Genomic DNA, 23349 nt, shown 5'->3' on the forward strand with positions numbered 1-23349 from the left:
AAGTACACAAGTACATTCTGTAGTGCATTTAATGTTAAAGGGCATGTGTCATTCTAGGGAAATTACTATGCCCATTACTGAACACAATACTACATTCAGCCGAATGTGCCACTTGCAAGAATGTAAAAAAAGTAAAATGATTCCTTACCAAGAAAAAAGAAAAAAAAAAGACTACTCAAAAGGGCTTCTAGAAATGCCACTACATTCTGTTTTTTAAAGACTACTTAGAGGTGACCTCTATCTTGTGTGTAAGGCAAGGTATGATCCAGTTCTGTTTAAAAGTCTGTGTGTGAATCACACTGCTAGGGGTGCTAACATCAGATCACAAAACCTAACATAAAACAAGACTCTAAAAGTAACAAGATTACACAAAGCCTTCCATGACTAATGCAGTAACATTGCCCTTAATGTCAGAAGTCAACTTTTGACTTCCTTAAAAAAAAAAAAAAAAAAAAAAAAACAATATATATATATATATATATATATATATATATATATATATATATATATATACACACACACAAATTTCAGCTGACCACATCTGCAGGCATATTATTTTAGCCCTTTGATATGACCATCATTCCTCAGTCCATAAAGCTATACAGCTCCCAGTAAAATTACATATATGCCCATATCTCAGATCTTTCCCATTTAAACTCCTTTAATTGCAGAGCCTGTAACACACTGCCCAGCAAACTAACCTCAAAAATGTATTCTACAAATACCCCTATCTGGCCTTGCCTTCTTCATACTTGGCCCAAAAGCCTGTAAGGATTCATGTTGACTTGCCACAGCAAATTTCACAAAACGCAATTACTGCAAAAATAACTTGCAGAAAGCCACTTTCAAAAAAACCTCAAAGTAAAGGGGGAGAGGTCAACTTCCCTGCACTGCATCAATGCACACAACCAAAATGTATACATATATCAGTGATATGGTCAAACAACAGGGAGGAAAAGGGCAAAGGCAGGTCCAGTGAAAGTGGGAATTAGTGTGAAATAAAAAAAAAAGAAAAGTGGTGCACTGCACTATTATGTTCCTTCTAGGGGAACCTAATCTAATTAACGTAGTCTTCTTCTTCTTTTGGCTTTTCTCGGTTAGAGGTCGCCACAGCGGATCACGTGTCCGCTCATGATCGGCAGTGGAGTTTTACAGTGTCAAGTTGCCAGCCCGGAACCCAACCTTCCATGGAAGGCACACGCACGCACTCATGCCTAGGGCCAATTTAGAGTATCCAATCCACCTACAGCATGTCTTTGGGATGTGGAAGGAAACCGGAGCACCTGGAGGAAACCCATGGGACTAAATTCCCCAATCTTAGAGCATTAATGCTAAATCTAATCCTAAACTCTGAAGGAACCTTTAATGTCTCTGTTTTGAAATGCATTATATTATCAGACTACAGGCATGACAGGGATGCTCCAAACAGCTCAACTAGTACTGTGCTGTTTACGCAGCATCCCCTGGGTTACTACATGAGACAATTACCAAAATGAATCGTATGGGGTGCAAACCTCTTTTTATGCTGACACATAAACATGCATTGTTTAGGTTGACAAACTGAAACTCATCTACAAGAAAAATATCTACCAGTAATCTGCTCTCAATTTATTTTTCCTAAGAACTGTAATAAAGTTCAGGATGTTCTGCGGCGGTATTAGCCACCTAGCAGTGTTAACCTTGGCTCTAAATGATTGTCACTGGTGAAGTGGCACCTTGAACCCATGTGCAAAAAATGGTAAAAAGGGGTTGTGGATGGATAGATGGATGGATGGATGGATAAAGTTAAGGATGTTATGCTGACCTCCACATCTACAAATGTCATGTAAAACTTCTGATCTGCAAGTTCACTCACACTTTGTTCTAATAAAGTTAAATATTCCTCTTACCTATACTTCTTTTCTGTTTGCTTCTTACTGTTACCAAGTACTAGAACATAGGACCTGGGTCATAGGTATGTATATTTTGTACTAGAAGAAAAGTTTGACTTTAAAAACAAACTTCACTTTCAGTATGAAATACACACACTGTGCATATTACATTTTCTTCCCTCCTAACTTCCACAGGAATACCATCTGTTCAGATTGATTAAACATCACTGTTTTTATCTCGTCTCCTCCAGTCTTAACTGTTAATTGTTAAGTCTCATTTACCTCTAACCTTGGCATACTTAAGTCTTCCATAAATATTTATATTTGTGCTCTTTCTTGATTTCCATATTTCTCTGCTTTATACAGTTTTTCATAAAACTTCTGAAATATCTCCAATACATTTACAGCATTTCTGGTTATTTTTTGTTATAGGCTCCCTAAATTTGGCAATAACCCTTTCTACTTTCTGTTGCCTAAGTTGTGCTCTGAAGTTATCATTAAAACAGTTGCTTAGTTCACAGCAGGTCTTTCACTTAGGATTCTCCTCTCTCTTTCTCTTTGCCTACACTCTGACACCATTCCCTGGTAGGAAAGGCAGTCTCTAGCCTGAAGTCCAAACTTTTTGGCCTTATCCTACTCTATTACATTTCCTTTTCTAGTTATTTACTCACAATACCTTGGTTCATTTGCCAGTTTTCACCAGTAAATTCCAGCCCATTATTGCCTATTTTCTATACTCCTACTTGCAGTCATCCCTACTGTCAAAATTTCCTTTCTCCATTTTCATGTTGGCTTAGTTCTTAGAATACTTTCTGCTACTTTATGAATATTCGGTATGGTTATTATTATTCTCCTTAAGTATATGCATCCAGAATCCCACTCTCTATTTCTTGAACAACCCTCATCTTCATCATCATCCCTTTCCACTCTGAACGGAAAATGTTCTGCTTGTGTTGGATCTATGAGTATGTGTGTGTGTGTGTGTGTGCGTGTGCGTCCACAAAAAAAAATATATATATATATATATATATATATATATATATATATATATATATATGGGTCCCCTTCACATGGTCGACAGTTCATATAATCGACACTCATTTGGTCGACAGTTCATTTGGTCAACAAGCAGATTTGCCCCCTTCCCCAATGTTGTGCAACCCTGGAGTTGATATATATAGTTATGGGGGGTGTGGGGGGCACAGCCCCCCACATTGGGGGGGTGTGGGGGGCTAAGCACCCCACCTAAAATGCTTGTCGATCAAATGAACTGTCGACCAAATAAACTGTCGACCATGTCAGTTAGGCCCATATATATATATATATATATATATATATATATATATATATATATATTTATATATATATATATATATATATATATATATATATATTATATATATAGAGAGTGTGTGTGTGTGTGTGTGTGTGTGTGTGTATAATTTAGAAAACAATTAGATCTGACGAAGGACTAGTGAATAGTCCAAAAGTGCTCAGCCTTTATTTGACTTTAACACAAGTTTTAAGTTTTATGCTTTCAGCTTTGGTGACCACTGCATTTTGTTGCTTCGTTTTATCTACACATTTTGAGGCGTTTCTTTGATTACACATTCCCTGTTTATTGGATTTATAACTATATATATATATATATATATATATATATATATATATATATATACATACATACATACACACACACACACACACACACACATATAAAATATATATATTACACACACACATATATATATATATATATATATATATATATATATACATACACACACACACACACATATATATATATATATATATATCTTAGCCCTTACTGTATTTCTTCAACCAGGCAATCCTAAACTACCTTATTCTATTGAAAGAATCAACATATCCCACTTAAACTTTTGCCCTCTTCCCGTTCCCAGATAAATTCCTTCAACTCTTTATTATTGTCCACAACTTCTCCTCTGGTTGATAAATATGTCTGATCTGTATATAAAACTAAAGGGACTAAAACATTTTCACTACTTGTTCCTTACTATTCACATACATAAACAAGAGCTTCCAGATTCTCCTTTTTAAAAAATCCTTTGTTTAGTCTCTTCTCACACATCCTTGGCTGCCATAATAGAAGCCTTTTTTATCCATAATCCTAAATACTTCATCTTACTGTGTCCCCATTAGTTTGGGTACTGCTGAACCAAAAACTCCAGACACACAGCAAATCTCAGGAAAGTTGCAAGTACTGCAGATTTATAAATGAGGGGACCTTACAATGCACTATTGGGTTATTCAAAAAGCATATCTAGTCCAGGCAAATTGCACTGCAAGACATCGCCAACTGCCCAACTTGTGATGTTGGCAAAATAGAAAGAGAACATTTGCATAGCATTTTTAAGAGTGATGAAAATGATGCTTTATATAAACATTCTACTATGTGTAAAGGTTTTAATAAGTTTTTGTTTTTCTGTAGTGGACAAAGATTCTGAATATTTTGGGACTGGCTGGTGGGAGAACACTCTCGCATATCATGAGGTTCTCTGGTAGATTAGGCTGAACTCAACATGTTACTCAGGCTTAAGTAATAGTACAGCCTTGGGTTCTGTTTTAAATATGAGGGCAGTAGAATTGTGACAGCCATGCAGTTCTTTCACGACTACATTTTAAATAAAAGAAATAAAATTGTTTATTTTTATTATTTTTAATACTAGGGCATGTTTATAATATTACATTTTAAACATTATTTTACATATTGAACTAGGTTTTACTCAGTTGTTCAGCTACCTTTAAGAAAAAGAAGTTATGTACTCACCATAACGTTCCATCTGTGTTGTCGATCTTCATTCATTCTTGACAGATGGGACTCCATTCCGATCCTCAGAACCGGCTCTGCCATTATACAGCTCGTGCCAGCCAAAACCTCTTGAGCCAAGTTTCTACCCCCAATGCCCTGTGCTCATTACCTCAGATCAAGTTTGCAAAACTGCAGCAAGATGAAGTATCTAATATAATAATAATAATAATAATAATAATAATAATTGAGAGGAAGCTGTGTCCAAGGTAAAAACCGTAGCATAAGCCCAGAACAAGGGTACGATCCTCCAAGATATCTCAAAGGACGAGGTAATGAGGGAGGGATGTCAAGAATGAAAGAAGATCGACAACACAGACGGAACGTTATGGTGAGTACATAACTTCTTTATCTGATGTTGTCAATCTTCATTTATTCTTGACAGATGGAACAGAGTCCCCAGCTACCTATACCCTGGGTGGCCCTATGGAAGGATATTCCTGAGCACCATAGAACCAAATGATGCTCTTACCCTGGAGAAAATAGCCAATTTGTAATGAGTGAAAAATTTGTGAGGCGCAAAGCTGTTTGGAGGCTACAGTTAAATAGCAATTCCAGAAGGCCTGATAGGTCATGTTTTATGCTATTTAGAAGGCATCCTGGCATACTGTCTGGGCCTATCATGGGAGGTGGGAGCATACTGAATATCTCTCTAATAGAACTCTGGTGGATGCTGGAGATCAGAGAGATGACACCAGGGTGGAGGGGGTGGAAGAACCCAGCAGATACATCTGCCCTATAAGCCTGGGGTGAAATGTACACTCAAGCTATTCCTTATGGCTGGCCCAGTCTAGAGTCAACATTAGCATGTAGGAGTGGAACTTAAGGCTACAGAAGATCCCCCAACATAGGTTCATAGGTTGGTACTAGGCTATCGGCCCTAGAGCCTATACAAGCCTAGCCATAACAATTCCCTGGATATTTCTTCCCACAATATTTACTTCCCTGGACCCCTGTCTAGCAGGGCGACTGACGTGATCCCTAGGGTGAATTTCCCATCTCCAATCCAATTATCAAGGTTCCTTTTGAAGACAGCCAAGGAGGTGCTCTGCTTGACATGCATGGGCAGTCTATTCCAGAGTATGGGGAGTCTCTGTGTCAGGAACCTATCCCTCAAGCATGTTTTGTTCATTGTGATGACAAGGTTTAGATCCCTGAAGTGTGTGGCTCTGAGGGATTGGGGTTTCTTTAAGTGGAGCAGGTCCAACAGCTCAGGGTTTGACATGGCCTTGTATGTTAAGCAGAGATCGCCTCTGAGTAAACGATATGTCACAGAGTATATGATGTAGTATGATGGCATCTTGTCTAGCTTGCCTCACCCTCCAGTACTGGCAGGTGCATATTCTTTACAGACTGCACATAGAGAGGGTCAAAACCATGGTGCCTGCAAGTGTAATGAAGCTGCAGAGAACAGGACAGTGGATGAGCTGACAATGAGGGAAGCTGAATCCAGCAGCCAAAGAGATTAAATATATTTTTTAAAATGTGCCTTGCTGCAACACATCCAGTTAATAATCAATTATTATCAGCATACTACCCTTCCACTCATTATCGCTTTGTCTCTACATTCATCTTTCATCTTCCCTATTCAATACAAATGAAAGCAACTTACTCTGTTTGACTTTATGCTCAAACTAAAATACTACTACAGTTAGAAAACTACATTTGCAGACCTTTAATATTTACATTACAGAGCAAAATAACTTTTTCTAGAAGTTCATCAGTCCATGCACTTTGTTTGCATTTTAACAAAGGAAAAGCAAAGACAAGAAACCTGTTCACTCTTCCAAATTATTGATTAGAACATGACGAAGTGTTAACTGTTATGATCAGAATTCAAAATTTACATTTTTATATCGTTCAATTTATGCTACACTCCACTATGTTTACATTAGTAAAACTAATTACATGTCTCAACTTCCTATTTGGAACTTAACTATGACTACTTTCTTTAACAATTCATTGAGTCATTTGGTTAACTTTGCTGCATTTAGCAGTTTCTCATAATTAACATCATCATATATTTCAATCAATGAATTACATTAAGTGCAGAGTACAAATATCAATGTTGCAGGTGATCTTGTAGAGATATTTTGGAAATTTTATGAAACTTTGTATAAAACAGAAGAAAGTGGTAACCAAGAAGAGGCAGACATAGAAATATATATGAAAGCATAATCAGGCCACGGTTAGAGGAAGACAATTAATAGTTAAATTAGGAAGAGATGAGATAAAAACAACAGGGAAGTCTCTTGGAACAGATGATATCCATGTGGAAGCATGGAAATAAAGATGTAGAAGATTTTGTTTAACAGTATGTTACAATGGGTGGGGGAGGGGGAATACCAGCATCTTGGAAGAAATCTGTGTCGACTGTATTACACAGAGGGTAAAGACCCTCAAGACCCAGCTTCACAAGACCTAATGAAATTTTAAACCATGATTATAAAGTGTTTATGTTGACACTAGCTAAGAAAATTGCAAAAGGTGTTGCCAAAATCGACAGACATGAATCAATGTGGTTTTGCAGAAGGGGTGTAAACATATGACAATGTTAACAGAGCAATGATAATCCAGACAGAAGCAGAATTTAAGAAAACACCTATATTGGTGTTGGTCTTTATACAGACAAAGAATTCCATAGAGTCAGCTGGGATTTTGGTAGGGCAATGGAAGTAATTGCATTCAGTGTTAGAATATAGGGTTCATTAGGAGGATATATGAAGGGTTGGTGGAAAGAATTAACGTGGGGGTACCTCTCTAACAAGCTGTGTTTGAACATTGGAACCAGACAAGGGTGTCCTCTTTTCCTTTTGTCATTTGCTTTATATTTAGAGCCACTGGCAAAGAAAACAAAGGACTCACAAAATTAATGGATATAACTGATATGGTAATCCAGAAAAATTAGCTTTATTTGCAGATCTTATTTTATACTTGATAAATCCAGAAAAGGGCATTTTGGTGTTGTGAACATTTTGAGACAGTTTCAGATCATTTCAGGTTATAAAAGCTATAGCAGTAAAGTATGTACTCACACTTGAATCTGGTTAGCAATACCCATATTTGTAGAAGCATGAATGACAAAAGTACTTTGATATATGGATTAAAATGATTCTGTTATGGTAGCTAAGGATATGTGGGAAGAAACTAACAAGATAATACAAAAACTGAGAAATTGGAAGCTGTTGATTATGGATATGGAAAGCAAGATACAAGCAGTGAAAACATTTTTAGTCCCTTTAGTTTTACATACAAGCCAGACATATTTTATCAACCAGAGCAGAAGTTGTGGATGATAATAAAGGTTTGAAGAAATGTATTTGGGAGGGAAAAAGGACAAGAGTTAAGTGGGATAAGTTGATCTTCCGCAAAGAACAAGGTGGTTTAGGATTACCTAATTTGAACAGATACTTTAAAGCTACACAGTTAAGACTCATATACATAATGCAAATAGAAGGTTACAAATCAAAGTGAAACGATGATGAAAAAGGGGAAATTTGAGAAATAAGGAGAGTGTAAGACTTTGGATGCTGATCCTTAAGGAAAGTAACAAAAACATATAGACCTTTATAATCATAAAGTATCAGGAAGTCTTCTAAGAACTAAGCCACCAAGGGAATGGAAAAAATGGATTTTGCAAGCAGGGTATGCAAAACAGGCAAGGGGGGATGGAATTTATTGGAGAAAAACTGGCAAATTAGCCAAGGTATTGGGAGCAAATAACTTGAGAGGGAAAGGTAAGAGAATGGGATGAAACCCAGTAGAAGTTTGGACTGGAGATTAGAGACTACCTTTCCTACCAGGAATGGATAATCAGAGTACAGACAAAGAGAAACGGATAAGGGAGTGCTAAGTACTAAAAACTCTTCCAGAGCCGGTCTTTCAGAGTCAAGAAAAGAAACTGCTGTTAAAAAAGGATAACTGGTAAGGCATATAAAATATTACAATATAACTATAAAATTCAGAGGACTGTAGAAAAGATTATGAAAAGAGATTGGAAATGTACCTTACACAGGACCAATGTGAATGTATGCAACAAAGTCTAGAAGGTTTAGGATTTTTGCTTGGATGCGTTTGCATAGGTATTTTTATATCCCAAGCAGACTTCAAAGAATTTTTCCTCAAGTTGATTACTAATGCTGGAGATGTGATGGGAAAGACAGAGGTAATTGTATCTTGCAAAACTCTACTTTGTTCAGAGGAAGAAAAGCCATCATGAAGGATATATCCTGTACACATCACAGAAGCACTATCTTTTGAGAAGGAATGAGAGATTTTCCTGTGTTCCCCTGAAATCACAGACTGAAAAAAGGTTCTTTACCTGATCCAGAGATTCTTGACAACTTGTAAAAGAATATGCAAAGATAAGGCAATCTAAATATGGAAAAATGTTAAGGCCTTGCAGCCTGCAATAGGCTATTATGGAAGCCAGGCATTTTGTAATCACATTTCGACATGTAGAAAAGCAGAAAATTGAAAATGTGAACCAGACATAGAAAATATACATAGCATCTGAAATATTTTTGAGTATTGAATGATAAGCATCTTTTAAATCCATTTACTAGAAAACTGAGAAGTGGAATGAGAGGTAACAACAGACTGCAGAGAAAACATTTTGAATTTGCGGATGTTGATGTGAAGGTTTAGAAAAGAAAGGTCTAGGATAGGTCTCCAATTTCCCGTTTTCTTTTGCACCAGAAAGATTCCTGAATAGAACTGAGTTTAGAATCTGTCCATCCTGCACTTTATGAAGTGTAAGGGTAATGCCTTTAGTGCCGAGGAATTTCTCCAGTTCTCTGCAGATACTCCCTCTTCTCTAAATGCCATTCCACAGTACTTGCTAAATTACAACCAAACACAAACTTCCTCCATCCTCTAAAAGAATATAAACTTCCATGAACGCTACACCTCTCCTCCAAGTTACTACTACTATAGCATGACAGTGCCCATTCTAATCCAGGACAATACACTACCCTTTTATCTCCTTGCTCTCATCCCACTGCTTATATTTTTAAGTAAAGCATTAGGTGCTGCTTTTCAGTGCAGACAGCTTAGACTCAAGTCTATCTTTACAATCCCCTGATACAGTTGCTGTAACAGGATTCTACGTAAAACAATAAACCCTTGACCTATACCCACTGCCCGGGCTGTCATTATGTAATTAACGCAAGACATGCCAGAAATGTAACAAGAATGTTTATGTTCCATAAATTCTACCTTAATATTACACATTAAGCTAAATCTTACAGTGTCAGTGGTGCAACAGGTAGCACAATTGCCTCTGGGGCAGAAGGCTGTGGAGTCTATTCCCACATCAGGCAGACAGATTGCTGAAAGTACAGTGCGGGATTAGGAGGTACTGCACTTCTAAGTGTTTCGTCCTTCAGATGAGATGTTATTCTTCAGTTGGAGGTAACTCAAGTGGATGCAAAAGATACCGAAAAGACTATGAGAAGTTCCATGATGCCCTGGGCAAATTTCACCTAACAGTATGAATACCACCTTGGGTCTCACCTGAAAAGAGGACACTAGCCTAGTGAAACCAACTGGTCAACAACACATAAATAAATTACTGCACTCCCAAACGGTTAATAACAAAAATAGCCTACATAACTCTCAATACCCAAAGCTATTAGTAGCCTACCTTCCATTCCATACATTATCAGACAAATATAATTTTCTTATGAAATTAAATTTTACAGCTTCACCTCCAAACAATATAGAGATCATTTTGTTGTGGTATTAATTCATTTAGCTATGAAATTATCACATTTGACTCTTGTTTTTTTTTTTTGTAAAGCTTCTAGGGGAAATTTAACACCAAACTTCTGGACAAATACAGCAAAGGTTTAAATTAATTCCTATCAAGATTAGTACTCCTCCAGTGATCCAAAAGCTCACTAGACCTGCCTAGAAAACCAAACATCATTTGTTGCTTGATCTTCAAACAACAGATGGAACCAATACTATTTCCTTAATTCAGTTTCACATCCCTTCACAGTGTGACCACTCCCTAGTTAAATTCAACATTACTATTCCAATGCAAAAACACTGACCTACTAACACTATTTATAAACCTAAAATCCTTAATGGACTTAGACTGGTCTCTGAGCTTCTGATCTACTGATGGTAGCCTCTCAGGAAAAAAACAGAAAACTCAAAGAACTGTAGCTTAAAAATACACCAATACTAAGCTTTTTTTCCTACAAGTCCACATAATCTTCTCTGTTGTCCTACCCCAAACCCTGGAAATAAGCAACCTTAATAATGAGGAGGACCTCTAAAAGAGCCTATGCAACTCATAAAGCAATCAAGCTGCAAATGGTCCCTACCTTAGTTATTGACATTTTACCAAATTTTCCAAACTGCTACTATTACCCACAACCCTCATCCACATAACCCCTCAAATATCTGTCACTCCTGTATTTTTTCTACTCTTATTTCAATGGCTTGAAAATGACACACTCCATTATAGAATTCTCTAGTAATGGCCCACAACATGGACAAAGGCAACCTTACATGTGCTGTATTCATGGATCTTACCAAAGTCCTTGGCCTAGTGAATGAAAAATGCTCCACAAAGCTGTCTCAGCAGTACGCTTAAGTAACAAAGCCACTGCATGGATTACTATCTACCCAACAGATCCTGCTCAGTAAAAATAAGTTCATTCTCATAGGTTCATAAATGAATATTAGGCCAAATGCCCTAAAGGGCCATTTTAAACCTAATAATCTAAGGTCAGAATCAAACTCTGTACCTTGTGTCTATGATGCAAAGACCTTAACCATTACATTAAACCCAGCCTCTTAATCCTTCACAGATCATATTTCCTGAGAAATACCTCAAGAATCAATCTTGGCTCTTTCGTTCTTCTGTCTTTATAAACTGCCTTATCATTTCACAAATCTACCAATACTGTCATTTGCTGATGTTATCACTATTTAGTGTTCCAGCCCCATGCCATCCACCATAAAAAACCTGCAGCCCGAGTCTGACCTTATACTTCCCTCAACTTGGCTCCTTAATAACTTTCTCTTTAACCAAACAAACATAAAAGCAATGAAGTTTGAAACTAAACAAAAACTTTCTGCAGCAATTGTATAGTATAGTAATGGATATAGTTATCTAGTAGAATCACCCTAGCTATCACTTAATCTTTTACCCTCTCTTCTCTATGGCTATCCTGTTTTAACTAACATCCAAAGCTCTCTTAAATCACAACTGGCACAATGCTATAAATAGGATAGCTAAATATGTAGCTAACCAACCTGTCACATAAAGCTCATGATTACTCTGCATTATGTGCTTGCAACTGGTTAGAATTCCCACATCAACTAGCCCATATGCAACTTCTTCTAACCCATAAAATATTATATAACCACTCTACTTGCACTTATATCTCCTCAGTAATTCACCAGCATCTCCCAAAATCTCTCTGTGCTCTTAAGACAAAACACTGCTTGAAATCTACATATTAAAACAAAAGTATGGGACAAAGTTTATACTCGCACTACATATGTAAACTATGGTGCTCTATCCCACATTCAATCAGAACTATATCTAGCCTCCATGTATTTAAGTCCACTCTCAAAGTCACAAAATCCTGGCTATGTCCATGCATCTCACCTGAATGATCTATATTAGCAAATACTTTAAATTCTTACTAATGTAACCTCTCATTATACTATCTATCTACACCTTTCAACACTTGACCTCTCCCTACTCTTAGGGTGGACTCGTATCTTTTTATTTTTATTTCCTAGCAGAAGACTATACTTCTAATACATTTGTATATACTGATAGTCATATTTAATCATAATTTTTTATTTATTTTTATATCACTGGTGTCTCTTCTTGCTTTATTGTACTCTGAGTACTCTGTGTATTCCACTATCAAACTGTAGGTTTACTATCAAAATGCTGAATGGCACTTATGCAAAACTGGGATGGCCGAATGCATGATTTCCAGTTGCCGAAATGTTCAAATTCTCATTAGCGAATGGTTGTGTGCATTTGCTAATGTGGGATTGACGTTCCGATAACAGATCGTACTACAGTGGGGACTGGGAAATTTTCCCTTTTCCTCACTGTAGTGTGATCTTGGAGTTGGAATATATAATATGCATGAGGTGTGTGGGGCACAGCCCCCACATGGGGTGCAGGGGGGCTTGCCCCCCTGCAAAAAAAACTTTAACAGAAACATGGAATTTCGACACTGGAAATTCTGGTGTTTGAATGTCGATTCCGTGGTTACCATTTCCTACATTTTGGTAATTCTGTACTACCAAATTTGGGTAATGAATTTGATCAAAAAGTGGAAATTTTTTTGATTTTCCACATTTTGATAGTACAGCAGATGCAGATATTGCTGAAGACAAAAAGCAGTTTGTAATTGTACGTACTTTATTAAATAAATAAATAAAAAATTAAACAAATTGAGTGTGTTCATCCCAAACAAATGTGCAGCGGTAGAGTTGTTGCCTCATAGCAAGAGGTTCTCCCGTTCGATTCTCGGTTTGGGTTGGGAGTGCTTTCTGTGTGGAGTCTGCATGTCCTCCCCGCGGTCGAGTGGGCATTCGAAAGACATGCGTTGAATGGGCGTGCCTTCGTTGAAGGTTAGACGTCGGGCTGGCAACTCGACACCATAAAAACCAACTGCCAATCATTAGCGGACCAGAGTTCCGCTGTGGCGACCCCTAACCGGGAAAAGCCGAAAGACAAAGCAAAGCATAAAAATCATAATAATTTGCTAATTTTTTTTTTTTTTATAAAATGATGTTGGTTTAGGGGCTCTATTATTCTGATGAAGTCCTATTTGTTTGGGATGAAAGTGCTCAAGTTGTTTCATTTTTTTATTGTGTTCTTGACCAAAAGGCAGCTAAAGTGGCTACAGAGCTTGTGGAATGTGCTTTGGGGGTGCTTAGGTAAAGATAACATTCTTTTTATATAAACAAAGGAAATACAATCAGTCAACCATTAAGCTAGTGTCATGTTAGACACTGTTTTACCCAATTTGTTCTTTGAGAAGGATATAAATAATCGGGCAGTTTTTCTGAAATCTTAGGTTCTGTACAGATAAAATATACTCTGCCAGTGCAAGTCCAAAAGATGCAGCATATATTCACCCTTCTTTGAGAATTTCAGAAAGAACACAGATAGACTGATGACCTCATTTATGTTGGATTCAGAAGAAAACTTGGGTAAAAAAGTTAGGTTTCTGTGTAAAGAAACCCTATCCTTACAGAAAGTCAAGTAAAGAGATCTTCAGGAGAAGGCCTGGAGTTCAGATACTCATCTAACAGAAGTGATAATGACCAGAAAAACTGTTTTCCAGGACAAGAGCTTAAGGTCTATCTTAGCTGAAGGTTCATATTGAGATCGGGTTACAGCTTTCAGTAAAGTAGTCAAATCCCCGAGGGGAGTAGGGTCTTTAACTAGAGGCCTGCGTAAAAAGGTACCCTTATGAAAGGCCTTGCAGAACTTCAAAGAAGCCAAACAGGAGTGATTCTCACCTGAGTGAAAATTAGATATGGCTGCCAATTGAACTTTAATAGTAGAATAATTCACCCTGTTAAAAATGAAAGCCAGAAAATCAGCAACTGTGGAGACTGGGGCAGAGAAGGTATCCAGGCTCTCTAAAGGGCCCAAACTGAAAATCTTTTCCATTTACTTTTGTTACTTTTCCTTGTAGAAACCTTCTGAGAAGATAAAAGAATATGTCAGACTGGGAAGGAAAACCTGGACTGTTTAGACATCACTGGATCTGGAGAAACCATGCGGTCAACTTGAGCCCGTTGATATCCAGATGTTTAATCCTTGCCAGCTGAGAGAGAAAGTCTGGGCTTGGGTCCACTAGTAAAGGTGGAAACAGAAGATGAGGCCACAGGAAGGGGAACCAAACTTGACAAGGCCAAAAAGGTGCAATAAAGATAACTGTGCTCTTCAAATATGTTTTCTGTATAAATTTGGGGATTATGGATTATGAAGGGTAAGGATAAAGGAAAACAGAGAGACAATTATGAACTAGAGTATCTCTTGGTGACACCCCTGTGGAGGGGCAAGGGCGAAGAACCTGCTGCACTTCTTGCTGAGGGGGGAAGCAAAAAGATTGCAGTATGGCTGGCCTCATTGACAGAAGTTCCCTTCCACCACTCTTTGATTGAGAGACTACTCCTAAGCCTTCAAAATGGACATGCTTAGTTTGTCTGCAAGCATGCTGGATTGTCCCCATATGTGCATTGCTATGAGAAAGCGACTGGAAGGTATCACCCATTGCCACACACTCATTTCCTCTCGACACAATAAATAAGATCTGGTTTCCCCGTTTGTTAATGTACCAGACTACAGACATGTTGCCTGTTTGTATCATAACCATCCCTGAGAGGAGCACATCTTGAAAAGCCTGCAATAACCAGTAGGACTGCTCTCATTTCCAGGACATTGGTGTACAAATTGGCCGTTGCTGGGGACCAAGTATCTTGGATTGTCCTTCCCAAGAAATGCTCCACACCCAATTTGGGAGGAGTCCATGGTTACTGTTGCTACTTGAAGAGGGAGAACAAAGGGACAGCCTTGAGAAACTTTTCTGGATGAATCCACCAAAAAAGATGTTCCTCGCAAACTTCAGTGATCTTGACTGGAGTGTTCAACAGATGATACAGAACAGATCACTGCAATGAAAGTCTACTGCAGGTCCCGCATACAAAATCTGGCTAATGGGACTAGTGTTATTGCTGCTGCCATCGATCCTAAGGCTTGTAAACACTAACCTTGCTGGAGGAGAAGAGTATGAGATTATTTCCATAACCTGGAATCTGAGGGTATGAATTCTAGTTAGAGGTAGTAAAACTATCTGGTTGATCTTGTTTAGATGAGCACCTATGAACTATACACAGTCTGGCTGTAGAGTCCTCTGCAAGGACTATCTGAAGGCTAGTAAGGGGTGGCTGTCCTGGTGGAATAGATGTGAGAGGTTCAGAGCTTAAAGCCAATAGAGGAACACATACAGGATCTGAGGAGGGTAAGGAAGTCCTCCTTCTAGGTAAAGAGAAAGCCCAATCGATTACCTTGAAGGCAGAAGGTCTATGAGAAATAGATGGCTGCACTGGTGCCAAGCTACCTGCACAGATGAACTCTGAATCCCCATAAACCCCTGCCTTGAGAATGCAGTTGGACCCGAGCTATATAATGCCGATGCCCCGAGAGACTAAGGACAGGTCTGACAGCTTTGGAGTTGACTCTAACCCCCCACCCCCACCCCCAGAGCTGGCATCAGTGCTTCAGCTCTGAGAGTCACCCTGTTCATAGACAGGTTCATACATTACTACTATGCTAGCTACCCTTGTAGGCCATTTTAATCCTAGCCAATTACCCCACCTAGGAATCAAACCCTACACCTTGCATCTGTAACGTAAACATCATAACTATTATACCAACCTCCCACCAACCAAAGGGATCAGAGCTGGGCAACTCTGGACCATTGTCAGAGTGGAAGAATGGCCTGTCTTCAGATCCAACAAGGACACTCTTGAAGATCTCTGATCCGAGGTCTCCAAAACCACAGGTCAGATCAGCGAAGGAGATATAACTTGGGGTTGAGAGGGGTCCATGCTCACGGATCTGATAAGAGATGGAGCTGGAATGACCCCCATCTGGATCTGACCCCCTGAGAATCTTCCTCATCACTATATCCACCTCTGCTTCAGAGAAGCTGTTGGAGGACAGAAGGGATAATCTTGTTGAAAGTGGTCTGGAGGGTTTCCTCTGTGTCTCCTGTAAAAATGGCAAATGGAGTCAAGGATATATCAGCTCCAGGGAAAATCACTGAGATTGGGCCTGAAGAGATTTGGTTCTGGAAGTAGTAGGGTCCAAGACTGCCATCGGATCCAGTTTCTTAGAGACCCTAGCCAGAGGTTCAGGTTCCAGATCTGTTCAAGGAGAATGGTTGGGGGACCATTTCTTTGACTATTTTTCTTTAGAAGCAGAGTCATATTTCCCTGTTTAATTTTTTTTTGGAGGGGGTTTAAGCCCTAGCCAACAATGAAGCAGAAGAGGAAGGTAGTAAGCCTCTTAGCACCATTTTGTTTCTCCTGTCACTCAATACACAGGAGTTGAATCCTGAACAAATAGAGCACTCAACTTCCAGATGGGCTGTACCCAAACAATAAATACACTCCCAGTGAGCATCAAAATTAGAAATCTTATGCCCACAGGAAAAGCATTTCTTAAAGCCCACAGGCGTGTCAGCCAAGTAGAAAGACAAAAAGAGAAATGTTTTTGTTTTAAAACAGGCATAGCAGCAGAAAAAGTACTAACAATATTACTGCAAAAATACCCTACAGTTGGGTAGAAAGAAAAAGGGCGAGTACCAACAATGGTACTTTGTAGAATACCCTCACAAGGGTAGTAAGGCCTAACTAGAATAAGAAAATTCTAATGTTAGCAACTCTGCTAACTATAAGCTAAAGGTAAAGGGAAGAAGAGATAAAGGATATTTAAGTGAAAGTAAAATCACAAGTAATGGAGAGATTCCTACTTGACACTCTAGCTCGAGAGCAAAAAATTCACATCTGAACGATGTGGCGGCAAATGAGATCTGGGGTATACCAGTATGGTGGGGGCATTATGAGTGAAGGGAGAAGCTTGAGAGCTGGATTAGTGAATCTAGTAAAAGTGGCAGGGCCAGAACAGAAGTCGGATCTGAGACCCATCATTTGAGGAATGAATGAAAATGACAACATCAGACATACTAATAGTCCTTAATAATGACTGAAGTACTTCCAACAGTATTTGCAAACTCACTCTAGAAGGAACATCGCTGCTTAGTCTAAATCAAGGTCAAGCACCTACCAATCCAGCAATGTGCAGATTTTGTGCTAAGATCTTCACTCTTTAAACTTTTACAGCTAGACATCTTCCCATTTCTTCATAGATTCATACACTGTTACTAGACTAACAACCATGGGGTGGGGGGGGGGGGGCTTTCTAAGCCTAGCAAAGTCTTCCTGAAATAATAAAGATGTCCTGTATCCAAAGAGGACATTGAGGACCAGGCATTTATAAGCTACCTCTGTCCATTTCTTGCAGGAAGACTCTAAATTCAAGGCTTACAATCTTTGGCCTCTTTCTAACAACACTCCATAACTAACAAGACCCCCCAAAACAAGATGCACTGCAGCAATCTTAGCTTCTCTCTTTTAGTGCCTAAGCTATGGGAATTCTACTGAACAGAGCCCAATAACTTAACTATACTAATCTTCGAACACAAACGGAATAATTCATACATGCTTTAACAAGGCAGGAATCATCTAACGTTCACTAAATTGCATTTACTTCTGCTTCTCACAAATCTTTCTACTAAAGGTCACCACCTAACTAGCTTACTAAATGAATTGAACCTTGAACTCCTCAGCAGTGCCATGTATTTTACAAACCAGAACTGTGACCTCAGTCTCACTTAAATCATCAAATCCCACTGCATCACTGATTTGTTGTGTCAAAACTATATCTTGCCACAAGACTGCCAAAACTTCTATCACTAACAGGTGTCAATTAACTGCTTTTAAAGCCCTCTTCCAAGGGAATGCCATGCCACAACCGCACAGTTTACATAACCTGTATTTAGCATCAAAGATGACTTCAATGCCATCTGCATAATTTCTGTATATTCAACTCAACTCAATGTTCCTACTAAACAAATATTTTTTATTTGTTGTACTTCACTATGTATATGCATTTCTATACAAACGTATTATGCCTGAAAAGCAACTGTTTCATGAATTACACGCAGTGCTTATGTTTATGACCTGAACATAACTTTCTTGTGCTTTACACCACAGCACTTACAAAAAGAAAACTCCAAGAATTATGCTTCTCACTCTTAACACCACTGCAAAAATGGGCAACGAATGAGCTGAAAATACTCCTAGAATTTAGGGACCAGAAAGAGTAATGCTGTCCCTTCTTCAACACATGGAATAGATTTATCTTTAAGTTGCTGCACTGTCCATGCTATAAAATTCAAATAAAACATAAAGAAATGAGTCATGGTTTGCACAGCAATTTCAAGAAAACAAACTATGACCGTTACCTGTGACACGTAACTAATGGTCTTTATAGACAGAGCAGAGCTTATAAGACTGCTGTACCTGAAGTGATGCTAGTTCCACCAGAAGCTCAACTGCCTTGGCATAGTTTTTCTTGAGTTTTGCCAACTGCTCTCCACCTCTTGCTAGTCCAGTAAGTTCATAACCTGCAAAATAAGAACTATAAGTCATATTTCATATTTTGCTCATGATGAGTACTGCAAGGCCCAAATGAAGCTCTACAAAACAATGGCTTGCAGTGCTCATCAAGCTTATACAACTTTGCCAAAATTTACATCTCAAACTGCATTTTCTACTCAGAAATAAACACAACTAAACTCACTGGGCTAATACAAGTGACAGAATAATTAGAAATAATAAAGTTGCCGTGACAAAGAGTAAGTCTGGCTCCAAAACTAATGGATTCTCCACAACCTTAGGAGCCACATGTTATAATTTACTTAATCATTATTGATGGGCTTCAACCATTAAAAAATAATGTAAAAAAGGTATCTTAAAACCAGTGGCCAGACAAAGAGCAACCCAGAAGACACTCAAGACAGAGCAGAATAACTAGAAATGACCGTATGTACACTAGGGTTACTGGGACCCACACTGAAGCCAGGCCTTGGGTGATTTTTGCCTACAAACACCTGAGCAAAGCTAGTTATAAATGATAACAGGAACATTTCTTGTGGGCTCACTGATGCTTATCTACCAATTTTGTCAACACTTTGCCATTGTCTTAGTATAGACAAACAGTTTACAATCATAGTTTAAAATTGCAACAGGTCTATTCGAAGCTGGATCTGATGGATATTTACTCTCTTTGGGTAAAACAGCCACCACCATTTTCTTCCAAGATGCTGGTATTCCCCACTCTTTTTAAAATAACGTCAAACCAAACCTTCAGGAATTTTGTCAGCTTTTCTCCTAACTTCCACAGGAATACCATCTGTTCCTGAAGACTTCCCTCTTGATTGGTTATACAGCACACATTTTATTGCAGCTGTTTCTATTCTGACTATTAACGGTTGAGCATCATCTTCCTCTAATCTTGGAATAATTATATCTTTCATAAATACATTCATCTGTGCCTTTTCTTGTCTTCCTCACTTCTCTTCTTTACTTCAAAACTTTCATGATAATGTGTATATCTCTAATACCTCTACAGGATCTTTTTTTTTTTAAACATGAAACGCCTTAATTAAATTATCACTTATAACACAGGCAATCATACATTTATATAAATGAAAACAAACCAATTTGACATATTTTTACTTGTAAACATTACACATCACATTTCATCGATCCAGTCATTGTTAGTCAAACACTACACAGCTCATTCAAATCCTGCCTTCTTTTAAACCTCATTCCTCCTCCAAAATATTATTCTGCATGTATTGTTTCCACAATTCGAATTTTTTTAATATGTAATTTGCTCGTACCCTTTGAGAAAGATCCCAGTTCCAGTTATTTTATCTCTGTTACTATGTTCACTACTTCTAGTACAGTTGGTTTAGACTTTGATTTCCATTTTCTAGTAACCGAGTTTTTGGCAGCCACCATAATTACACTCAGTGAGGCTTTACTATGTCTAGGCAATTCCGATTCTGTATCATAGCTAAGGAAAATCATTTCCTTAGTTACACCAGTTTGCTCACCTAGCATCTCTGACAGAGCAGTCTGCAGGGAATCTTTAAAGTCTACCAAAAAAAATATAAAAAGTCCTGGACACCACGTAGGTTTAAAAATACTTTATAATTTTCATGAAACACAGAGGATGAGCACTTTCGTCTAATGACTAGACTTCATCAGATAACCTACGTGGTGTCCAGGACTTTTTATATTTTTTTTTGGTTGATTTGGTTTCATTTACTACAATCTTTAAAGTCTGCCAACTCATTACACTCCAGAAAATATTTTCCTATTTACCTTTCTTCCCCATCATGTCTCCAACATTTGTTGTCTACCTGAGGGAAAATTCTCTGGAGTCTACTTGGGGTATAAAAATATCTATGCAAACATTTCCAAGCAAAAATCCTAAATCTTCTACATTTTGTTGCATATCTCGGATACTTACATATATCCTCCATAGTTATGAAATGCTTATCCAATCTCTCTTCTCAATCCTTTCTAACCTCCTCTAATTAATTCTTGCAGTTATCATGCAATATTTTATATGCTCTACTAATTATTCCTTTTTAATGGCAGCTTCTGTTCTAGATTTTACTAAAAAAAATCTACCAGTGCTGGTCTTTCATTTATGCCCCCCCTCCATTTCCCTCTCTTTGCCTATACTCCAATATCAATCCTTGATAGGGAAGGCAATTTCTAACCAGCAGTCCAAATAAATTGTTGACATCTTCCCATTCTATTACCTTTCCCTCTCTAGCTATTTGCTCCCCATACCTTCATTCCTTTGCCAGTTTATTCTAATAAATTCCAGCCCCCTCTTGCCATTATCTGTATCCCTAATTGCAATCAACCCTATCGGCAGAATCTCCTTTTTCCATTTCTGTGCTGGCTTAATTCTTAGAATACCTTCTGCTACTTTATGAATATAATACTCTGTATGATTACAGTTATTCTTAATGATCTACAGCCAAAATCCCAGTCTTTCCTTGTTTCTTGAGCTTCCCCCATTTCATCATCATCCCTTTCTACTTTGAATTATAGGTTTCTGCTTGTGCTATGTATAGAAGTTTTAACTGTGTAGCTCTGAAATACCCATTCAAATTGGATAATTCCAATCCACCTTGTTCTATTGGAAGAATCTGCTTATCCCACTTGACTCTTGCCATCTTCCCCACCCAGATAATACCCTTCATCCCTTTACTAATTGCTATCCAAAAGTTCTCCTCTCATTGATAAAAATATGCCTGACTGTGTGTAAGACTAAATGGACTAAAAACATATTAACTGCTTGTATCTTACTATTCATATCCATGTAATAGAGCTTCCAGTTTCTCAGTTTTTGTATTATCTCTTGTTTAGTCTCTTCCTGCATACCCTTAGCTGCCACACTGGAATAATTCTAATCCATACTCCTAAATACTTCATTTTATCATGTCCTCATAACTATGGATATTGCTAAACCAATGTGTGTGTGGGTACACAATTTACCACTACTGCCTTTGTTTTAGTTTCATTAATTTTGTATCCCTAGAAGATTTGAAACTGTCTCAAAATGTTCCACAGCACTGTAATGTCTGTATCTGGGTTTGTCAGGTATAAAATAATATCATCTGCAAATACAGTCAGCTTTTCTTTATTACCGCACCAATTACAGCCTTGAATTTCTGCATCCCTTATTTTCTTTGCCAGTGGATCTAAATATAATGAAAATGACAAAGGGGAAATAGGACACCCCTGCCTGGTTCCTCTGCTCAAGCAAAAATTATCAGAGAGGAGCCCACCCAATTTAATTTTCACCTCCAATCCCTCATATATCCTCCTAATCAACCTTATAATTTTATCAGGGAATGCAAATGTTTTGACTGCCTTGCTTATAAAGTCCCAGCTTACTCTGTCAAATGCTTTCTTTGCATCACGACCCATCAACAACAGTGGTATTTTTTTACATTCTGCTTCCTCCAGATCATTTGTGTTAATGTTATCAAATGTTTGCCTCCACAAAACCACTCTAATCCATATCTATCAATTTTGGCATCACTTTTGCCATTATTTTGACCATTATAGACAAACACTTTGTAATCACAGTTTAGTACTGAAATAGGTCTGTATGAAGCTGGATCTGATGGATCTTTACCCTCTTTAGGTACCAGCTACCACTGCTTTCTTCCAGGATGTTGGTACTTCTCTTCTTAAAATACTGTTAAACAAAACCTTCCAGATCTTTATCAGGTTTTTTTCCTCTTAGCTTCCAAACTTCTACAGGAATACCATCTATTCCTGGGGACTTTCCTGTAGATTGGTTATACATCACCATTTTTATCTGATCTCCTCCTATCCTGTTAGTAACTGAGCCTCATCTACCTCTTACCTTGGAGTATTTAATTTTTCCATAAACATTTCCATTTGTACCTTTTCTTGATCTCCATATTTCTCTGCTTTATACAGACTTCATAGAATTTGTCAAATATTTGTAATAACTTCCTTGTTAAAGGCTCCCTAAGCTTAGTGACAGCCCTTTCTGCTTTCTGTTGCCCGAGTTGTGCTTTTGTGCTCTAGAGTTATTATCAAAAAACACTTGTTTTGTAGCAATCTTTTTAAACTCATGCAAATTATTGAGGTAATCCTTTATTTCCTGTTCAGCACTCTGCAGTTGGTCCTCTTCGTGTTCTGTGAGAAACCCCGTATTTTGCAATACTTTTAACATTTCTCAGTCCTTCTAAATAACTGTTGTTACTTCTGAACCATATCTAACTTTCTTTAATTTCCACCCTATGTTTAAACTCCTCTTTAATTTTAACCCACTCCCTACCTATATTTTCAGAAGAATTTTCTATCTTCTCCAATAGCTCCTGAATCATTTTCACTACCTGTTTATTATCATAGATAAAAGCACAGCTTTATGAGTAG

At 37.9% G+C, this 23349-nt stretch overlaps 1 protein-coding gene across 1 annotated transcript in view; it reads right to left on the minus strand.

Moving 5' to 3' along the window:
* ATP6V1D (ATPase H+ transporting V1 subunit D) overlaps positions 1–23349 on the minus strand; it is a 421138-nt gene that overhangs the window by 63269 nt on the left and 334520 nt on the right. Inside the window, exon 6 of the mRNA XM_044074025.1 lies at positions 18868–18971. Coding sequence (XP_043929960.1) covers positions 18868–18971 — 104 coding nt within the window. The remainder of the gene's footprint in view (positions 1–18867; positions 18972–23349) is intronic.

This window comes from Protopterus annectens, chromosome 6.part0 (genome assembly GCF_019279795.1).
Source record: "Protopterus annectens isolate FY-2018-M chromosome 6.part0, PAN1.0, whole genome shotgun sequence".
Taxonomy (NCBI): Eukaryota; Metazoa; Chordata; order Ceratodontiformes; family Protopteridae; genus Protopterus; species Protopterus annectens.